The sequence below is a fragment of the Mastigoproctus giganteus genome, chromosome 1 (genome assembly GCF_048544385.1).
Source record: "Mastigoproctus giganteus isolate SK-2022 chromosome 1, ASM4854438v1, whole genome shotgun sequence".
Classification (NCBI taxonomy): Eukaryota; Metazoa; Arthropoda; class Arachnida; order Uropygi; family Thelyphonidae; genus Mastigoproctus; species Mastigoproctus giganteus.
Window position 1 is genome coordinate 4,535,192 of NC_143575.1, and position 21,580 is coordinate 4,556,771.

Consider the following 21,580-nt stretch of genomic DNA (forward strand, 5'->3'; position numbering starts at 1 on the left):
TCTAGAGTTTACATAAGTAAAGAACTCTTTGCTGTTTTTCTTTGCATCCCTTGCCAAGGATTTCTCGTAATCTGCCTCCGCCTGCCTAACCTCCTTTGTAACTTGGTTGCATATCAACTTGTATCTATCATAGGCTTCTGTGTCATGTGTTAATTTGTAAGTATCCCATGCAGGAGTATCTTTTAGAGTATCTGTTTGCTGTGCTTCTCTCTCTCTCATTTCTTCTAAATTTAAGTCCATCTTAAGTTGGCACCTCTGTAGCCAGGTGGGCAGGAGCAGCAGTGCATAGCACATGCTTCTTGATTATACTGGGGTTCAAGCCCATAAACACCAAATATGGAGGATGCAGAAAGGTCAGGGAATGACTACCGCATATCCCCAGAGCAATATGGCCTTAGTTGCTAATGCTCCTAAAAACCAAATAACAAACCATCTTAAGTTTAAATTGCATACTCCTTGGATTGGGTATTATTTTTACCACAGTATTTTCTTATTTTCTCATGATCTTGCCATTGTTCATTGAGTGCTAATTTAATTTATTAAATTAAATTCAATACACTGCTTACCATAAAAACAGTCTTATTTGTTATTTGGATTTTTAGAGCATTAGCAACTAAGGCCCGGCGCCTCCGTAGCCAGGTGGGAAGGAGCAGCAGTGCGTAGCACATGTTTCTTGATTAGACCGGGGTTCGAGCCCGTCACCACCAAATACGGAGGATGCGGAAAGGTCAGGAAATGACCACCGCATATCCCGGAGCAATATGGCCTTAGTTGCTAATGCTCCTAAAAACCAAATAACAACAACAACAACTAAGGCCCCCGGGATATGCGGTGGTCATTCCCTGACCTTTCCGCATCCTCCGTATTTGGTGGTGACGGGCAGTCTTATTTAAAATAACATTAAAATGGCCACTTCTTTTTTTTTTTTTTTTTTAAGAATAATTTATTTATGAATGGCATTACCTAACTATAAATTAAAATAGACATTACTGTTTAGTTCAACATTTTAATAAGTCAGAAATTTCTATTTTGAATGTGAAGTTTATCTTCAAATAAAGAAAATTTTTTCTTTTGAACTATAATATGTGATTTCATTTCAGGAAAAAGGAATTCAAAAATCCTCAGGATGAAGTCAATGATTACCTTTCCCGTGCCATTGATGCTCGCAGTATAGATAGGTTAAGAGCAGAACATTGTAGAAGATTTACTCATTCATTTTATAAACCAGAAATTGAAAAGAAAGTAAGTACTTTTAATTGTTTTCAAAATATATAAATTGACAACAAATGTTTTCATTTAACATTTAAAAAAATTTTTTTTTGCTTTATATGCTGTGTTTACATCACCCCCCCCCCCCCCACTTCAAGCACACAGGGATATAATTTTTTTTTTACTTATAAATTCAGTTCAGTTGCTAGACACTGAAAATTTTTACCACAAATTATAAAAATGGGAAAACAGTGATCTCACCAGAATGTATGTAAAAATTGTGAAAAGTATTTTATGTGTAGTATTCCTGTATGCTTCTGCTGCAATATATATATGTATTATTTCTTTCTTTCTTTCTTTCTTTATAATGTTTCAAATCTCGGGTTGGTCTTTGTTATTTGATAAGGGAAATTCAAATAACTACTGAAAGTTATAAAAATTATTTAATCATTCGCTAAGGATAGGACATCCATTATTATAATTATGTTTGTCCACATAACAAGCATTATTAATGTACTAATAATTGTATAACTTTAATTATAGGAAACTTTTATTATTGTTAGAGGCATATAATGCAAGGAAGCAAGCTTATAAAGCATTGGCCAAAAAAAAAAATAAAAAACCCCTCTCACATTACTTGTATGCCTTCTCCACTAGTGAAATATATAATGATATGTCTCACAGTTTTAAGTTGTAGCAAAAATATAATTTTCCTCATAAATATTTTTGCAAATACATATCTCTTATTTAATTTTAGCCATTGTTGGTGTAATTTAGCATGTACTTTTAGTTTACTTTCTTCAGAGTTATGAAGACAAGCTTTTGATTGGAGCATAAGCACTTTGTTAACTTGCCTTTCTATTTCTACTTTTATGATTCATTGGCAAAAGTTGTAATCTTCTGTTCAACTGTTCAAGGCCTTATACACCTCAATCAGATCACTGCACAGGTGCCTAGTCTCCAGCCACTGCAATTTGCAGAACTTAAACCTCTCTTGGTAAGAGGATCCCTTCATTCCCCTCACCAATCTTGTTGCCCTTCTCTGTACACACTCAAGCAAATCAACATCCTTCCTAAATTGAGGCCTCCAGACTTGTACGCAGTACTCGAGGCGTAGCCTGACCATTGCCTTATACAGAGGGACAATCACCTCCTTTTCCCTGCTAGCAAAATTCCTATATATCATTGACAAAACCCTGTGATCTGCCCTGGCAGCCTGTCTGCATTGCTCAGAAAACTTCATATCTGACTGCACAATTACTCCCAGTCTTTTTCATTTTCTACCACCTTAAGTGTAGTACCACACAGTTGGTACTTTTCTCTTGGGTTACTTCTACCCATATGTAGTGCTTTGCATTTGTCAAGGTTAAATTTCAGTTGCCACTTCTTAGCCCATCTGCCCAAATTATCTAGATCCTGTTGCAGAGCACACTGCCATTACTGTCATTAACAACCCTGCCAACCTTTGTATCATCTGCAAACTTTGACATTAAGCCTGATATACCTTCATCAATATCATTGATAAATATACAAAACAATAGTTAACCCAACACCGAACCCTGTGGGACTCCACTAATAACATTAGTCCATGAAGAGCAGCACCCATTGATTACCACCCTCTGTCTTCTCCCACTTAACCACCCTTTTATCCATTGTAACAACTTACCCTTAATACCATTCTGCTCCAATTTGAACAATAGTCTTCCATGTGCAACAGTGTCAAAAGCTTTCCTGAAATCCAAATATATGATATCAAAATTATTTTTTGCATCCGGTTCCTTTGTAACCACATCATGCTTATAATGCTACATAAGTTCATATGCTTGCTTCCTTGCATCACATGCCTCTATTACTATTACATTGATTTTGCACGAGAGTAAAGCCTGTCATTAGGTCTGCATGGTGATAGAATTGTTACAAGACTAGAACTGGGCAATTTTTCCAAAATATGAGCAACTTCCAGATTTTGATTTGTTTCCAAAATTCAGGGAGCCTTTAGGGAGAATGAGATTTTTCCTCCCTGGGTGATATCAATATTAGTATTAGCCCTATAGTGCAAGGAAGTCACGGGGCTTCCTATATATATCCAAACAAATAAATAATTAAATATAAAAATAAATAATAAAAATAGAAAATATATGCCTGAAACATAACCTTAAATTGTATAGTGATTTAGACGATTAGATTAATAAACTATTTTATTAATTTCACTTAGTATATGAGTTGATATTAATTATAGTAATAATCTTAATGGCAAACAACCACATAACGTCCTTCCCTAACTATATTAAATCCATGTGTGTCCCTCCTTACATAGGTAACTATACAGCTGACCTTTGAATCCTCCTCCCCAGCCCCAGTTACTAAGCAATTGTCACTAAGTGATTTTTCTGTGCTATCACTGAGTGATTCTTCCAGAGTCACTACCAGTTCTTTTAATTTTCACATTTATTAAAACTTCTTATTTCATAACAACTCTTCTTTCTAAGATTTTTGAAGAGAGTGAGAAAGGAAAGCTACCTTTCTTTATATTTTCTCTTGTTAGCTACTAACCCTTACTAATCTTTTCATGGTCACACCAGGCACTGCTTCTGCCTCCCCTTGTTGGGGCTGGAAACCTTGGAAGAAAAGTTGATCTGGCAACGGCTAAAAGGAGCCAATATGGTGGAATACAATGTGGTTTCACCTTGAGATCCAACAAGCTCTCATCCACAGATGGAAAATAACCATGACACATCCCAACCCAAGAGGGTCCAAACAAGTTTCTCTGCAGCAGACTTTTGTTCATTTCTCCTATTCCACTCACTTGCAGACCAGCTTCTAAGTTTACTATCTCCCCTCCTTATCCAGAAACACCTGGAAAGTATTGCAGATCCCCTAAGACAGTTAAGAGACTGCAATCAGGAGACATTCTAGTGGAACCATAAATTGCAGACATTCTGAGAAAATCCTACAAATTTAGAAATTTTGTTGGAATTCCAGTGAAAGTTGGGGAATTCCAGTGGAATTCCCCACGCAACTCTAAATACGTCTAAGGATGTTATAGCTGGGATCTGTTGAATATTATAGAGGAAGAAATAACTCAAGAACTTCAAGAACAAAATTTAATATCAGTCTAATGAATTGTAATTAAAAAAGACAGTCTTACACCTACCAGAAATATCATTCTTATCTTTAATACCCCAAAACCTACCCACATTGGTTGACTTGGTGCATTATAGCCAATGCTGCTGATGTGCCATAAAACTCTTAAGCAAGCAAAAAAAACAAACAAACTTACCCACATTGTTAAAGTAGGTTATTTATTTGCCCCATTCATCCCTACATTCCCAGTCCCTTGATGTTATAAGTGCCAAAAGTATGGCCACTCTCAGACAAGATGCAAAGGAAACCCAGTTTGCACCAACTGTGTGTCCTTGGATCACATTCAAAGTGATTGTTTGATAGAGGTAACCCACCCAAACTGCAACAGCAACCATCCTGCATACTTGAAGACATGTGAAAGATGGAAAACTAAAAAAAAAATTGTAAAATATAAGATTGAAAACAAGGTAAGCTATCAAGAAGCAAGGAAACTAATTGCTCCCGGTATACCCAAACATACATATTCCAATATTGCACAAAAACCACAAACATGGCCACCCAAACTGATGTCACAGTCCCCTCAAACATATCAAATTCCAGCTGGGTTCAGACTGTCCTCTCTCAGCAGACATCCAATGTCCCTAAGCACTCGAACCAGGCAAATAATACTCTTCTTACAATACCAGTGACATGGCCTCCCCCTCCAGTGAGCGTTACTATATTACGTAGTTCAAGTTCCAATTCAAGAAAGAATATTCAAGGCACAACAATGGATACTGATCACTTATCCAACCAGGAAGAACCAATTCTAGAAATATATGAAATATAAATATATGATTCTAGAAATACAAGGTCGCCGTAGCCTAGTGGTCAGGCGTGCGGTGCATAAGTACATGTGCCTTGAGTGACCAGGGTTCAAGCCCGTGACTGCTGAATACAGTGGTGTTTCTTGTATTCTGTCTGTCTTGAACTCCTCTGACCGTTTGGTCATCCAGGAGTATAAACAGAAAATTTATTTTATGTGGAAGAGAATTTGGACACTGGTTGGCCTGTCTTCTCAAAAAAAAGGACAAACTGCAGTCTGAATGCCATAAACTTCCCGCACTAAAAAGCAGTTAAGATGCAGATTCTTCTACTAAATTCAAGTAATAGCTTTTATTTTACAGTGGAAGCACAGAGAATTTTGTAGCAATATCGATGACATTCAAGACTTAATTAATCGCTACCCTCCAGATGATTTCTAGCTGCAGGAAACCTATCGAGCTGCTCAAATTTCTACCCCCGTAAAGAACTGTTCAATCTGTTGACAAGATCACAATACATTTTGAATACAAGATTGAATGATGCCTGTGGTGGCGTTGCCATCTCACACATCCCAACCATGCAACTTGTTCTTCAAACTGAAATTGAAGTTGTTGCTGTATTTTTGATTACTCAGATTACATTTAAAACCAGTTTCAGTCTATCTCTCACCAAATTGTACTTTCTTTTATGGGAACCCCTTATGGGAATATCCTAAATTAGATAGGCATTGCCAGCTGATTGAAACCTTTCTGGGTAAGCATAAACTTACCATTCATATACAATTGCCTGCATACTCATATACAATTGCTAACTAGGCAAACTTTTGCAGTTGATCTCTTGGTTTGCTCTCTGATACTCTTTCCAATCATGGAATGATTCGTTATGATGATCCTATGGGCAGTGACCATTTTCCAGTTGTTTGTGATCTGCTCACTACATAACCACCATTATCCAAATCCTGCAGGAAATGGAAATTCTCTCATGCCAACTGGGTTAAATTTCAGTCAGCAATTTACCCTGGATGAGAAAATTATATGACTTCAACCCATAGATGAAGTCACAGACTATATAGAAGTCACATACCTCTCATCGGCAGTTAAATATTCAATTCTATTATCAAATCACCCAGCCCGATAATATTTTAACTATTGGTGGAATGAAGAATGCACAAAAGCAAAGAAGGAAAAAAAGAATAAAGAATAGAATTTATTTTGATAATCCCACAGTTAATCTTATTAACTACAAGAAGCTAAGGATGGGCAAAAGCTCATCTCATTTGAAAACAAGCCAAGAAGGATTCCCAGACTCAGTTTGCATCTACAGGGCACTCCCCATAATACTGAACTTATGGAAAATTCAACTTTACGTAAGTTTTTGCATTCTGTATTAATAAATGGAGGTATTGTGAAAATATCGTAATGTTGAACCCAATAACATGTGGTTTTTTTTTTTTTTTTTTTTGGTAATTCGTTCCAACACCTCAGAAGTTGAAATTTTTGATATATAACTAAGTTATTTTTTTCTCTAAAAGGTCCATTTTTATAATGGAAATTGCACTACACTCATCATTATCATATGTTCCGTTATAAGAATCAATTTTGAACGCCTTTGTGATATTTTTCCGAAACACATTTCTGGAGGTCACTACCATAAAACAATAAAAACAGTTTGCACTTTCTGGTTTATTGGGCTTTTCTGTTAGTGCAATCTATTATAAACGGGTAATAAACTTGATCTTATTGCATTTACGATAATACCAATAACTGGAATTTATTATGGTGAAATGAATTCTCCTTCACTGAAATCTTCAATCATATAAAAAACAAACTTTCAGAATCGTCTCTTCATTCCTATTTACTTATTACAATGGTGAAGGGAAAGGGACCAACGGAAAGTGCAAGTGCTGGCAGTACTAGGAAACGAAACAAAATTGATTTAGAAATGAAGATGTTTAATTAAGAAGTACAAAGCAGGACAAAGTTTGTCATCTATTGCATGGAATTAGGTCTCGCTGCTTCAGCAATGAATACTATTTTAACATGTTCCCGCTGGGGCATTTATTTAACATGAAGCATAAGAGACAGACTAGTGACTTTTATTTTCCAAATGATGACTGCGTTTATTTCATAATTCGGTTCATTTAAGTGACAAATAACACAGCATGTGCAAGAAAACCCGGTGGTTTTTCCCCACCGGTGGTTTTCCCCACCCTGTGGGGAAAACCACCGGTGGGTCGCTATTAAATTTTCACTTTTAATTATTGTCAGTGAAGAGGGATAAGTGCCAGTGAGTCGCCAGTGCACACACTCAAATTGCTTCCTGGTACCGCCACGAGCATTTTTTTCCAATTTGTTCGTACTCTGAGACTGACAATAGTTATTGCCTCCATGTTGACTTCATTTCAAATACATGCATGTGTGGAGAACATTTATTTTTTTCACTATAATCTAGAGATTGAGGTAAACTCTTTAGATATTTTGAATTTTCATTTATCTTATTTCATATTTATAGATACCTATTTCTAAAAAGTTTTGAAACGAACCCCTCCTCGTTTTATGGAAAACGAGCTAAAGATGAATGTTTGATGAATATAAGTACTACATATGGGAAACAGTAACCCCAGATCAACGTATCAACTCTGTGGTACTACACTGACAGTGATAGAGAATGAAAAGGACCTGAGGGTAATTGTGCAGGCAGATATGAAGTTCTCTAAGCAGTGCAGATGGGCTGCAAGGGTAGCTCATGGTGTCTCGTCAATGATATACAGGAATTTTTCTAGCAGGGATAGGGATGTGATTATTCCCTTGTATAAGGCATTGGTCAGGCCACACCTTGAGTACTGTATACAGGTCTGGAGGCCTCATTTCAAGAAGGATGTAGAGCTGCTGGAACAAGTACAGAGAAGGGCAACAAGATTAGTGAATGGAACAAAGGGTTGCTCTTATGAAGAAAGGCTAAAGTTTTGCAAATTATAGTGTCTGGAGACTAGGCACTGGCGAGATGATCTGATAGAGGTGTATAAAGCCTTGAATGGTTTGAGCATGCTCAATGCTGATGGGATTCTTCCTCTTCCAACCAACCAACTACCCGCTGGCTTCCTAGACAGTGGGTAGTTGGTTGGTTGGCTAGGAAGCCAGTGGGTAGTTGGTTGGTGGAACAGACTTCCATCCCTTGTTGTGGAAGTTGCAACGTATCAACCAACCGTATCAGCAACCCCAGAGCAACGTATCAACACAGAGTTGATACGTTGCTCTGGGGTTGCTGTTTGGAGACCAAAGCTGATTGGAGACCAACCACTGAACCAGAAATGGAAAAATTTCTTGGAATATTATTGATAATGGGAATTGTTCATATCCCAGATATAAGATTATACTGGTCAAAAAAAGATTTATACTCAAATAATCTCATTAGGAAATCTATGAGTAGAGATAGTTTCCTAGATCTGCTGAAATATTGGCATTTCTCTGACAATGAAACTGCCAATGGACAAGGCCGTCTCAACAAACTCAGAATTTTATTAGATAAAGCCAATGGGAGTTTTCAAAGTGTGTTAAAGCCAGGTAAAAAACTTGGTCATTGATGAAAGTTTGATCCCTTGGCATGGAAGGCTACTCTTTTGCCAGTATATCCCTAACAATCTCATAAATATAGGATCAAATTTTATAAATTATGTTTGCCTGAGGGATATACTCGTGAAATCTCTGTTTATATCGGAAAGGGTGATTCAGTGGAAGGTAAAGGACATTCCCATTTCATTTCATTTCCCAATGAAACTGATGGCTAATCTGCTCAATGAAGGACGTAGTCTTTATTCGGATAATTTTTACACCAGTTTCCCTCTAGCGCAAGAGTTATTAGAAAAGAAAACCTTTCTTTGTGGGACTCTAAGAAGCAATCGAAAAGAAAAACCAAGGAATGTTACAGGGGAAAAAATGAAACGGGGAGACATAATCACCCTTGATAATAACAAAGGAGTGAAAATCATGAAATTGATCGATAAAAGACCATTAATGATGCTACGACATGCAAAACTCATCAGTGTAAAATTATTGAGACAGGAAAGAACAAAAAGGGAGAGAAAAAAATCAAGAAACCCGATGTTATTATCAGCTACAATCAAACAAAGAAGGGAGTGGATACATCCGACCAAATGGCATCATATTATAGTAGCCTGCATAAAACCGTAAAATGGTATAAAAAACCTGCAATGGAGATCATCTTTGGTACCATGCTAGTCAATGCATGGGTGGTACAGAGTAAATTTGGGACTAATAATCGTCTATCCATCCTTCAATTCCAAGAAAGTATAATATACAGTTTATTGAATAGCAAGACTACTACAAAAGTAACAAAGGCACCTGGCAGAATTGATATTTTTTGTAAAATGGAAGGTCAAGCAAGGAAAGTTAGGAAATGGTGTAGGGAGTGTTACAAGAAAATTTCTGAAAAAGAAGGAAAGAAAGAAGCAGACCGGAAGGCAAAAAAAGTTAAAACATTTTGTCAAGATTGTAAAAGTCAAACTTGCTTTGTGTCTGGAATGCTTCAACATGATTCACTGTAAACAAAAATAATTATATTTGAAATAAAACTGTCAACTATTGGTTCCTTTTTGTATTCTAACTACTATGATTTTATATACCCCACAAAAACCTCAATAAATAAAAAATATTGATCCTGGGCTGACACTTGTTAGATAAATATATATGGAGGACAGGTGAATCTGATAAAATGCTTAAACACTGGGCACTTAATGCCAAAACTGAATACAAGACTCGTAGCACAACGAGACACCCATGAGTCACAATGTCCAAATGATAATTACCTGCAGCGACCCACCGATGGATTGCTTTGCCCAGTGGACATTAGAGCAGTGATCCACTGGTGGGTTGCCCCATCATTAGCGTGTTAAAATACAGTGCGCATATAAAAGAACAGGTTAAGGATCAAAGCATTTAAGATCAACAGTGATCACAAAACAGCATAGGTGCCTCCATGGGCGGGAGCAGTGCATAGCACATGCTTCTTGATTAGACCGGGATTTGAGCCCGTGACCACCAAATACAGAGGATGCGGAAAGGTTAGGGAATGACCACCGCATATCCCTTGAGCAATATGGCCTTAGTTGCTAATGCCCCTAAAAAAAAACTGAACAAAACAGCATTCATGTGCTATATCGAAGATGGAAAAGCTATTAATAATATGGATGGACAATCAGATTCAGAAGTAAGTGCCCCTGAGTCCAATGGCCATTCAAGCAAAAGCAAGAAGTATTCATGAGAATATTAGGAATAAGTACGGCGAACCCCAAACCAAGTTCGTGGCAGGCAATGAGTGGTTTAATAGGTTCAAGCATTGCGCTGGTTTCCAAAACATTAAAGTATGTGGTGAAGTTGCCAGTGCTGATTCTGCAGCTGCAGAGAAATTTTGTGATGTATTGGAAAAAAAACCTTCTAAATCTCTACAGCCCTCAACTTCCACAGTGGCATGCTTATCAGCTGGAGAGTTAATTGTGGCAACGATGCTCTAAAGGTAAACTTGCTGACTTTATGCCGGTCTCCTCTTTTTGTCATTTTGTACACTTTTGTAATTTTTTCCTGTGCATGAGATAAAAAAAGTGAATAAATAATTCTATTTACATGTTCGTTGAACATTTCTTTTTAGCTTCAATCAAATTCAGCATGCTTAGTTGCGAGTGCTGCATAAACATTTTGGGAAATTCCAACTTTTGTAGAGTTCCGCAGAACGCAACCCTTATGTAAGTCGGGGAGTGGCTCTACTGTAAATACAAACATTGATTCCAGATTAATATCAAAGAAAATTGGGCAACTTTCTGGAAAGTTGTCAACAATCCCTTCCCCAATTCTTTATTGGAATGGGCAAGAACTCTCTGCTCCTCTGGATATAGCAAATTACTTGGGAAAAACTTTTGCCGAAGTCTCAGCAGCATCAGCTTACTGTTAGAATTCTAGAAAATTAAGAGTATTACTGAACAGCGATCCATCAACTTTTGAACTTCTCTTTTCTTTCCCTATAACCAGCCTCTTCAATATTCTGAACTTCTACAAGCCATTAGAACAACTCCTAACAGTGCTGCTGGACCAGATGGAATATATTATGTTATGTTACAGCACCTTGATGACAAAAATTTACAACTGTTCCTGGTCTTTTATGATCAGATCTTTCTGGAAAACATTTATTCCATTTCTTGGCACCATGCCACAGTTCTGGCCTTTTTGAAACCCAGAAAAAATCCCACCAGTCCTTATAGTTACAGGCCAGTCATCTCCGTCTTCAGTTGCCTCGATAAAATCCTTAAAAATATAATCAATCCACAGTTGACTCATTAAAATGTGGCTTTTAAAAGAACTTCCTTAGATCTCACGATGAAGGCCGAGTCTGCAATTTGCAATACCTTTGTGAAAAAAGGAACACCTTGTTATGGTTTCCATAGATATAGAGAAGGCCTTTGATACTACTTGGCATCATGGCATTCTCAGCAACCTTTATGCTTTCGATCTACAAGGTTGATCTGGCTAAACTTTCTCCAGAGTCGTTCGTTTCAAATTCGATATCAAAACTTCCTTTCTATGACATTTCTGCAGGAAGAGGGAGTACTGCAAGAGGCTGTACTGAGCGCAACCCTTTTTGCTCTTAAAATTGATTCCATTACAAAAGAACTCCCAAATACTGTTGAGGCTTACCTTTATGCTGATGGTCTCTCTATTTTTTGATATTCTCAGAATGTGAGATCTAGCATTAGCATTAGTTGAGGCATATGATGCAAGAAGACAATCTTATAGACCATCAGAGAAAAACAAAAAAAATAAATAAAAATAAAAAATACCCTTCCCATTTCACCCATCCGGTCACTCCAAATGTTTGTCTAGTTCAGCCTTAAATTTATTTAAGCTTTCAACTTTCACAACAACAGATGGAAGTCTCTTCCAGCAATCTCTACTTGCTGGCTAAATGCAAACTTCCACACATATATACTACAACTGTCTTTCCTCTATTTGAATTAATGCCCCCCCTCAGGTTCTTAATCTGAGCAAGTGGAAGTATCCCATCAGCATTGAGCCTGCTCAAACAATTCAAGGGTGCCTCCGTAGCCAGGTGGGCAGGAGCGGCAGTGCGTAGCACACGCTTCTTGATTAAACCGGGGTTCGAGCCTGTGACCACCAAACATGGAGGATGCAGAAGGGAATGACCACCGCATATCCCCAGAGCAATATGGCCTTAGTTGCTAATGCTCCTAAATAACAACATAACTAGATACTTTTCTAAATACTGTTGTAGTAGCACACTATCTTCTATCAAGCTCCTAAATAAAAACATAACAATAACAATCAAACAATTCAAGGCCTTGTGCACCTAAATCAGATCACCTCGCAGGTGCCTAGTCTCAAGATGCTGCAAATTACAGAATTTAAGCCTCTCCTCGTAAGAGAACCCCTTTGTTGTTCTCACCAATCTTGTTGCCCTTCTCTGTACTCATTCCAGCAACTCTACATCCTTCCTAAAATGAGGCCTCCAGACCTGTATGCAGTACTCAAGGTGTAGCCTGACCATTGCCTTATCCAAAAGTATAACACCTTGTCTCTGCTAGAAAAATTCCTATATATCATTGACAAAACTCCATGAGATGCTCTGGCAGGCTGTCTGCACTGCTCTGAGAACTTCATATCTGACTGCATAATTACCCCCAGGTCTTTTTTCATTCTCCACCTCCCTGAGTGTAGTACCACACAGTTGATACATTTCTCTTGGGTTACTGCTACCCATATGCAGTACTTTGCATTTGTCAATATTAAACTTCAGTTGCCACTTCTCAGCCCACATACCTAACTTTTCTAGATACTGTTCTAGTAGCACACTATCTTCTATCATTAACAACCTTGCCAACCTTTGTATCATCTGCAAACTTTGACATTAAGCCTGATATACCTTCATTGATAGCATTAATAAATACATAAAACAACAATGGGCCCAGCACCTAACCCTGTGGGACTACACTAATAACATTAGTCCACATAAAGCAGTGTCCATTTATTACCACTCTCTGCCGTCTCCCACTCAACCACCCCTTTATCCATTGCAGCAACTTGCCCTTAATGCCATACTGCTCCAATTTGTACAGTAGTCTTCCATGTGCAACAGTATCAAAAGCTTTCCTGAAATCCAAATATACGATATCAAAATTATTTTTTGCATCCAGTTCCTTTGTGACCACATCATAATATCCAATCAAATTGGTCAGACAAGACTTCCCCTTAACATACCCATGCTATGTCTGAACTATTACTGCAGTCTTGTCTAGATGATCCTGCATCACTTCTTTAAACAGTGACTCCATTATTTTCCCCGGAACAGAAGTTAAACTAATAGGTCTATAATTATTTGTGTCACCCTTTGAACCCCCTTTGTGATTTGAGGATAAATTTGCACATCTCCAGCCCATGGGGACCTTCCCTGAATCTAAAGGTGCTCTCATAATTATGGCTTAGGGTTTACTCACTTCCCTTGTTGTCCTTCAATATAACTGGATAGATTCCATCTGCCATAGGTGCCTTTTTTATTTTTAACTTCAATTTCTCCTCTACTTTGCTCTCCATTGTTACCAAATCATTTAGTTTTCCCTGTTAGTTTAGTAAACCTCTGCCCTTCCCTTCCTTACAGAATTCCATATATGTGGTGAATATAGATGCAAAATACTCATTCAGTTTGTCAGCTATCTGAGCAAGATCATCAACAGTCAAACCATCAACATCAAGTGGACCAATCTAATTCATCTCCTTCCTTCTTTACATAAAGAATTCTTTGTTGTTTTCTTTGCATCCTTTGCCAAGGATTTCTCAAAATCAGCCTTGATAACAGACTAGCTTATATGTGCCGTAGGCTTCTATGTCACCTGCTAATTTTTATGAATCCCATGCATTTTTTTTCTCTGCCACGAGCCTCATTAGCTCATCTGACATCCATTTAGGCCTAAATCTTGAGCTGTTAGTTAGCATGAAAAGCCTAGTAGCTTCCCAGATTAATTCCCTGAAAGCCTCCCATTTAGAATTCACTGTTTTTAACGTCATTATCCTTCCCTTCACCTTTGATGGTAGTTACATATTTAAGTAAATCGCACATCAGTACACTCAGATCACTGTCAACCAGTGGTTCTTTAATCTGCAAATTCCTAATGCATGAGTCATCACTGCTGATAATCAGATCAAGAGTATTACTCCCTCTGGTTGCCCGTTGAATATGTTGTTGTAGAAAATAATCCTCCAATGAATCCACAAAAGTCTTGCTAGTGTGCAAGTGTCCAACCCACAATTTCCAGTCAATATCTGGAAAGTTAAAATCCCCCATTACAGGATATTCTGATTTACTACCCCACTCTATTTCTCTGCACAATTGTTCATTGTATTGTACTCATTAGAGTCATTAGGCCTATAACACACTCCTACTCTCATTTTCCCTTTCCTAGTGTTTATGTCACACAAATTGACTCAACATTGCACTGTCCACCCATTTCAAGATGCACTTCCTTAGATTTTGTGTTTCTTAACTAACAGCATAACCCCTCCTCCCTTCCTACCCTGTCTATCCTTTCTGTATACATTGTACTCCCGGAATTCTAATTCTGCACTGCTTATATCTGTTTGGCATCATATCTTTGACATCCCAACAGTATCTGCCTTTTATGGCCTTGATCACCACTTCAAATTCATCAAATTTATTTACTATACTTCTATCATTGGTGTGCAAGAATACATGCACCTGTTCTTACTTTTTGTTACCCTAACACAGCCCATGTATTTACTTGTTCCATGATGACTGCCAGCAACTCTTGAAATCCCCAGCAACTTGCTCTCTAGGTTTCTGCTCATTACAATAGAAGCAGTGCAAGAATCGCTATTTCCTCTGCCAGTGGCTACTCTGAGAATCGCCCCAAGCTAGCAGTTTTCTGACCCACCTAACACTGTCTATATAGCATCAGCAAATATTCTTGCACCCATTCTATTTAAGTGTATCCCATCCCTTTAGAAGCAGTCTCTGCTGTTAGCAAGCACAGACAATGCTGAAAAAATTCTATCTCATGAGCCTTGTGCAATCTCTCCAGGGCCAAATTGATTTACAAGTCTCTCATCATATACTCCCTGCTATCGTGTATGGGCAGAATTGCAGACACTTTCAAATTTAACCCTAGCTCATGACTTTTTTTCAACATTGACCTGTACTTGTTAATTAAATCTGCAAATCTCTTACTATTAAGGTCATTAGTGACAACATGTTCAACAATATCACCTTTTGTGCCCTTAAAAGATGACATCTGCCTCTACAACATCATCAACTTTTGCCACTGGCAGACATACCCTGTCCCTGTTCCATTATCCTTTTTGCATAATATATTTCCCATCTCCCTGACAATAGAGTCATCAACAATAACTAGTTCCTGTGGAACAAGTGCATTCTGCCTTTGAGATTGCCGCTGTGTTGCCTTATGCACAGGAGTGAGCTCTGGCGTTGGGCTAGGCAGCTGAGAGCTTGATGGGCCTCTGTTATTAATTTCCTAGAGGGCATCTACCCTACACCTCAAACTCACATAGATGCCCATCAGAACCCTGAGTTGGCCTCTAATTTCCTCATAGTCTCTGCATCTAGCACACACAAAGACGGCACCGAGTACCAAGCGATCTTTCTAGTGTGATTTTCTAGTGTTTTTTTCTAGGGCGAGTACTAGTGCTTTCATAAACCCTCCAACGCTTGCAATGTTACTGCTATCGTTAGCAACGTACTGCTCTCGTCTTGTGCTGATCGCTTGGTCACTAGTTGGCACCGCTCCTGCCTCCATGTGGCGGGGCCGGTAAACTGGGTGAAGGAATTCCCTCTTCCAGGGCTAAAAGGAGCAACGATGGATTGCAAAGAAAGATGGATTGCAAGGGCACATCTCTGGAGCCCACAGGCTGCAAAGTTAACTTTGTTTCAGAACATGAGTCGAATCGTCCGAAGAGACTTCGGACAGAAAAACAAATTTCAGATATGCCAGCATTTCTTATAATGCACTCATTGTCCAAAACAACCTGTTGGCAAACTATTGCCTTTTCTGATACAGAAATGTTTAGAATCGGTTGTTGGATCCCCTAAAATGGTGAAGCGTCTCCAATCTGGACACCTTTTAATCGAAACTTTAAAAACATCTCATTCAGAAAAATTGTTAAATTTAACAACATTCAACAATATTCCAGTGTCAGTTACGCCCCATAACACCCTGAACATGTCTAAAGGCATTATCAGTGAATAGGACTTACTAACTGTTTCTGAAGAAGAAATAGTACAAGAGCTTAGCGAACAAAAGGTGACACATGCTCGGAGAATAATGACCAAAAAAGATGGCAACCTACTACTAACTAGGTCCATTATTTTGACATTCAGCACTCCGAATCTTCCATCTTCTGTCAAAGCAGGTTACTTAAACTGCAAGATTCGACCTTGCATCCCGAATCCCATTCGCTGCTTTAAGTGCCAGAAGTATGGCCATGCACAGACTGCATGCCAAGGTGATGGTGTCCTATTTGTGGCTCCAAGGAGCATTCCCAAGGAGAGTGTACAGCTTCCTCTCCTACTTTTCTAATAACTGAGAGGAAATTATTTTCTAATAACTGAGAGGAAAGTGGAGGAGAAATTGCTGAGGATAAACATAAAAAAGGCACCAGGGGTGGATGGGATCTATCCAGTTATATTAAAGGAGGCAGCAAAGGAAGTAAGCAAACCCCTAGCCATAATTATGAGAGCTTCTTTGGACTCAGGGGAGGTACCCATGGACTGGAGATGTGCAAATGTAACCCCAATTCACAAAGGAGGATCAAAGGCTGACACAAGTAATTATAGACCTGTTAGTTTAACTTTGGTTCCAGGAAAATTAATGGAGGCACTGGTTAAAGAAGCACTGCAGGATCATCTGGACAAGAATTCAGTTATAGCTCAGACACTGCATGGTTTTGTTAAGGGCAGGTCTTGTCTGACCAATTTGATTGGATACTATGATGTAGTCACAAAAGAACTGGATGCAGGGAATAACTTTGATACTATATATTTGGATCTTAGAAAGGCTTTTGATACTGTTGCGTATGGAAGACTGCTGCACAAATTGGAGAAGTGTGGCATTGGAGGCAAATTGCTGCTATGGATAAAGGGATGGTTGAGTGGCAGAAGACAGAGAGTGGTAATCAATGGACACTGCTCAACGTGGACTAATGTTATTAGTGGAGTTCCTCAGGGTTCAGTGTTGGGTCCATTGTTGTTTTCTGTATTTATAAATGATATTGATGATGGTGTATCAGGCTTAATGTCCAAGTTTGCAGACGATACCAAGGTTGGCAGGGTTGTTAAGGACACTACTGACACTATGCTACTGCAACAGGATCTGGAAAGGTTGAGCAGATGGGCTGAGAGGTGGCAAATGAAGTTTAACATTGACAAATGTAAAGTACTACATATGGAAAACAGTAACCCCAGATCAACGTATCAACTCTGTGGTACTACGCTGACAGTGGTAGAGAATGAAAAGGACCTGGGGGTAATTGTGCAGGCAGATATGAAGTTCTCTGAGCAGTGCAGACGAGCTGCAAGAGTAGCTCATGGTGACTTGTCAATGATATACAGGAATTTTTCTAGCAGGGATAAGGATGTGATTATTCCCTTGTATAAGGCATTGGTCAGGCCACACCTTGAATACTGTATACAGGTCTGGAGGCCTCATTTCAAGAAGGATGTAGAGCTGCTTGAACGAGTACAGAGAAGGGCAACAAGATTAGTGAATGGAACAAAGGGTTGCTCTTACAAAGAAAGGCTTAAGTAATTTGCAAAACTTAAGTTTTGCAAATTACAGAGCCTGGAGACTAGGCATCGGCGAGGTGATCTGATAGAGGTGTATAAGGCTTTGAATGGCTTGAGCATGCTCAATGCCGATGGGATTCTTCCTCTTGCTCAGAATAATCACCTGAGAGGGCATAAATTCAAATTGAGGAAGGACGGATGTCGGATAGATGTGCGGAAATTTGCCTTTAGCCAGCGGGCAGTTGGTTTGTGGAATAGACTCCCATCGCTTGTTGTTGAAGTTGATAGCCTAAATAAATTTAAGGCTCAGCTGGACAGGTATTTCGAACGAACGGAGGGGGTGAAATGGGAGTAGTGGTTTTTTTTTTTTTTTTTGGCTGATGCTGAATAAGCTTGCTTTCTTGCATCGTATGCTTCTACTAATGCTAATGCTACTTGCCCAAACTTTAAAGGAAGCCATCCTGCATTTTCTAAAGCATGTGACCTCTGGAAAACAGGAAAAAAAATCCAGAAATATAAAGTGGAGCATAAAGTCACATATCCTGAAGCAAGAAAGCAAGTGCTGTTAACAATGCCTAGCAGATCATACGCATCAGTAACCAAAGTAGCCGCTCAGTTGCAACACAAACAGATGTCTCCATAGAACCAAGCAATTCTTTTTCCACCTGGGCCAAAACTGCACTAACATCCAAAAAGAAACTTCCAGTCAATGAGACCAGCAATACGCCAATTAGTATCCCAAATGACGACGCCATCTCATCATTGATCAAAACAGCAAAATCAGCAAATGTTGAAGGCCAGGAAAAAGTGAAACAATGCAATAGGAAAATGGAAATTGATAATCAACAAGAGGATGAAGAATGAGTTTTAGAATTATGTGCTAATGATACCATAGAAACAGGATGCCCAAGCTTTTCAAGGAATGAAAAATCAAAACAAAGTAGACTGAAGCCTTCTCAGAAAAAGCAGCCAGATCAATCTTCCTCAATCAAACCCAAACAATAAATAAATTCATAAAATGGAACTGTAGAGGATTACAGTTCCACATCAGAGACGTGGTGTCACACAGATATAAGTAAAGCAGAACTGGAATTTGGGGAGTACAACGTCTACAGAAAGAATAGACAGGAGAGGAAGGGAGGAGGGGTTATGCTATTAGTTAAGAAACACATAAAATCCAAGGAAGTGAAGCCAGTCGACATCGCTGGACAGTGCAGTGTCGAGTCAGTTTGGTGTGACATAAGCATTGGGAGATCAAAATTGAGAGTAGGAGTGTGCTATAAGCCTAATGACTGAGATGAGTATAATAAGAAACTGTACAGAGAAATAGAGTGGGCCAGTAAATCAGAGAGTCTTATAATGGGGGATTTTAATTTCCCAGATATTGACTGGAATTTGTGGGTTAGTCACTCACACACTAGCAAGGCTTTTGTGGATTTATTCGATGATTGGTTTCTAAATCAGCATGTTCGGGAAGCAACTAGAGGGAGCAATACTCTTGATTTCATTATCAGTAGTGATTCTTCATGCATTTAGAATCTGCAGATACAGGAACCACTAGGTGTCAGTGATCACAGTGTGCTGAAGTGGGATTTACTCAAGGAGGTAACTACCATCAGGGGTAAAGGGAAGGGTTATTGCTTTTGTAAAGGCGACTACGATGTTCTGAGACAGTATTTAAATTCTATACATTGGGACCAACTGATGATGTTACTAACAGCAAACTCAAAATGGGAAGCATTCAAAGAACTTATCTTGGAAGCTACTAGGCTTTACATACCAACTAAGAAATATTGTTCAAGGTTCAGGCCTAAATGGATGTCAGATGAACTAATGAGACATATGGCAGAGAAGAAAAATGCATGGGATACATATAAATTAACACATGACACAGAAGCCTATGATAGATATAAGTTGATCTGTAATCAAGTTACAAAGGAGGTTAGGCAGGCGAAGGCAGATTACAAGAAGCCTTTGGCAAGGAATGCAAAGCAAAACAGCAAGGAGTTCTTTACTTATGTAAACTCTAGAAGGAAGGTGAAGAATCAGATTGGTCCACTTGATATCGATGGTTCAACTGTTCGTGATCCTGCTCATGTAGTTAACAAACTAAATCAATATTTTGCATCTACATTCACACATGAAGAGTTATTCAGAAAGGGGAATGCCATAGATGAAGTAAACACTGGCAGTGAGCTAGATGATCTTGTAATAATTGAGAGTAAAGTCGAGGAGAAATTGTTGAAGATAAATACAAGAAAGGCACCTGGGGTGGATGGGATCTATCCAGTTATATTAAAGGAGGCAGCAAAGGAAGTAAGCAGTCCGTTAGCCACAATTATGAGAGCTTCCTTGGACTCAGGGGAGGTACCCACAAACTTTCTTTTTTATTCCAATGATGCTTTTCTTTCTGCTTGGAAATTTGCTCATATCCAGCCAGTTCTTAAAAAGGGTGACAAATCCCTCCCATCCAGTTATTGTCCCATTGCAATTACTTCTATTCCTTCAAAAGTAATAGAGAAATCAATTAACCACCAACTCTTAAACTATTTAGAAACGGTCCGCCTGGTCAACGATCGCCAGTATGGATTCCATCAGTGTCTATCCACTGGTGATATTCTGGCTTATGTTATCCATTTATGGACAGATTTAGAGGAAAAGTTCAGTGAAACCCAAGCAGTTGCTCTAGACATCTCAAAGGCTTTTGATCGTGTTTGGCATAAAGGTCTTCTAAACAAGCTTTCATCTTATAGTTTGTCAAGACAAACTGTTTTTTGTAATTGGTTATCCAGTTTTCTCTCTGACAACTCACTGAGCGTGACGGTAGATGGCTCTCTGTCTTCTGTCTTCTCCACTAATGCTGATGTCCCCCAAGGTTCAGTTCTTTTCCCCCACTCTTTTCCTCTTGTATATTAATGACCTTCTTCCATTGACCAGAAATGCTATCTATAGTTTTGCTGATGATAGCACATTGCATTCCACTTTCCAGTTTGAGAAACCTCGGCCTGCTCAATCAGCTTCAACTTCTCGAATATCCGCTACCAATTCCTTAAATGCTGATCTTCACATAATTCTCCAATGTGGCAAATACATCTTAATTGATTTCAATGCTTTTAAATCACACTTCACCTGTCTTATATCTCTCAAATAGGATTCTTCTGCTCCTATGCTTATCTTTGGTGACACTGCGATTTCTAGGCAAGATGATATTTCTCTTTTGGGGATTTCCCTAACTTCTAATCTCCCTTGGCACAAGCTCATTACAAATATTGCTTCCTGTGCTTCAAAAAAACTTGGTTTTCTCTTTTGTTCTCGGCATTACTTTTCTTTCAAACAGCTGTTCACTCTGTACAAATCACAAATCTGCCCTACCATGGAATATTGTTCCCATATCTGGTGTGGTGCCCCCCCCCGAACCTCTCTCAGGCTTCTAGATTCCTTTCAGAAGAGGGCAGTTAGGTTAATTTAATGACTCATCTCTAACAGAGTCTCTCCACTCTCTTACTTATAGACATACTGTTTCTGCCGCATGCCTTTTCTACAGATATGGTCACTGTTCTTCTAAATTGGCTTCTCTAATTCCTGCTCTCTGTTTCAAAACAGTCCAAACACGTGCTACTACCAGCCAACATGAATTTACTGTCCAACT

At 38.7% G+C, this 21,580-nt stretch overlaps 1 protein-coding gene across 1 annotated transcript in view; it reads left to right on the plus strand.

Moving 5' to 3' along the window:
• The window catches only part of LOC150090504 (adenylate cyclase type 5-like), a 238,812-nt gene that overhangs the window by 108,737 nt on the left and 108,495 nt on the right, over positions 1 to 21,580 (plus strand). The window contains exon 7 of the mRNA XM_090378243.1: positions 1,101 to 1,242. Within this exon, the coding sequence (XP_090234369.1) occupies positions 1,101 to 1,242 (142 nt within the window). The remainder of the gene's footprint in view (positions 1 to 1,100; positions 1,243 to 21,580) is intronic.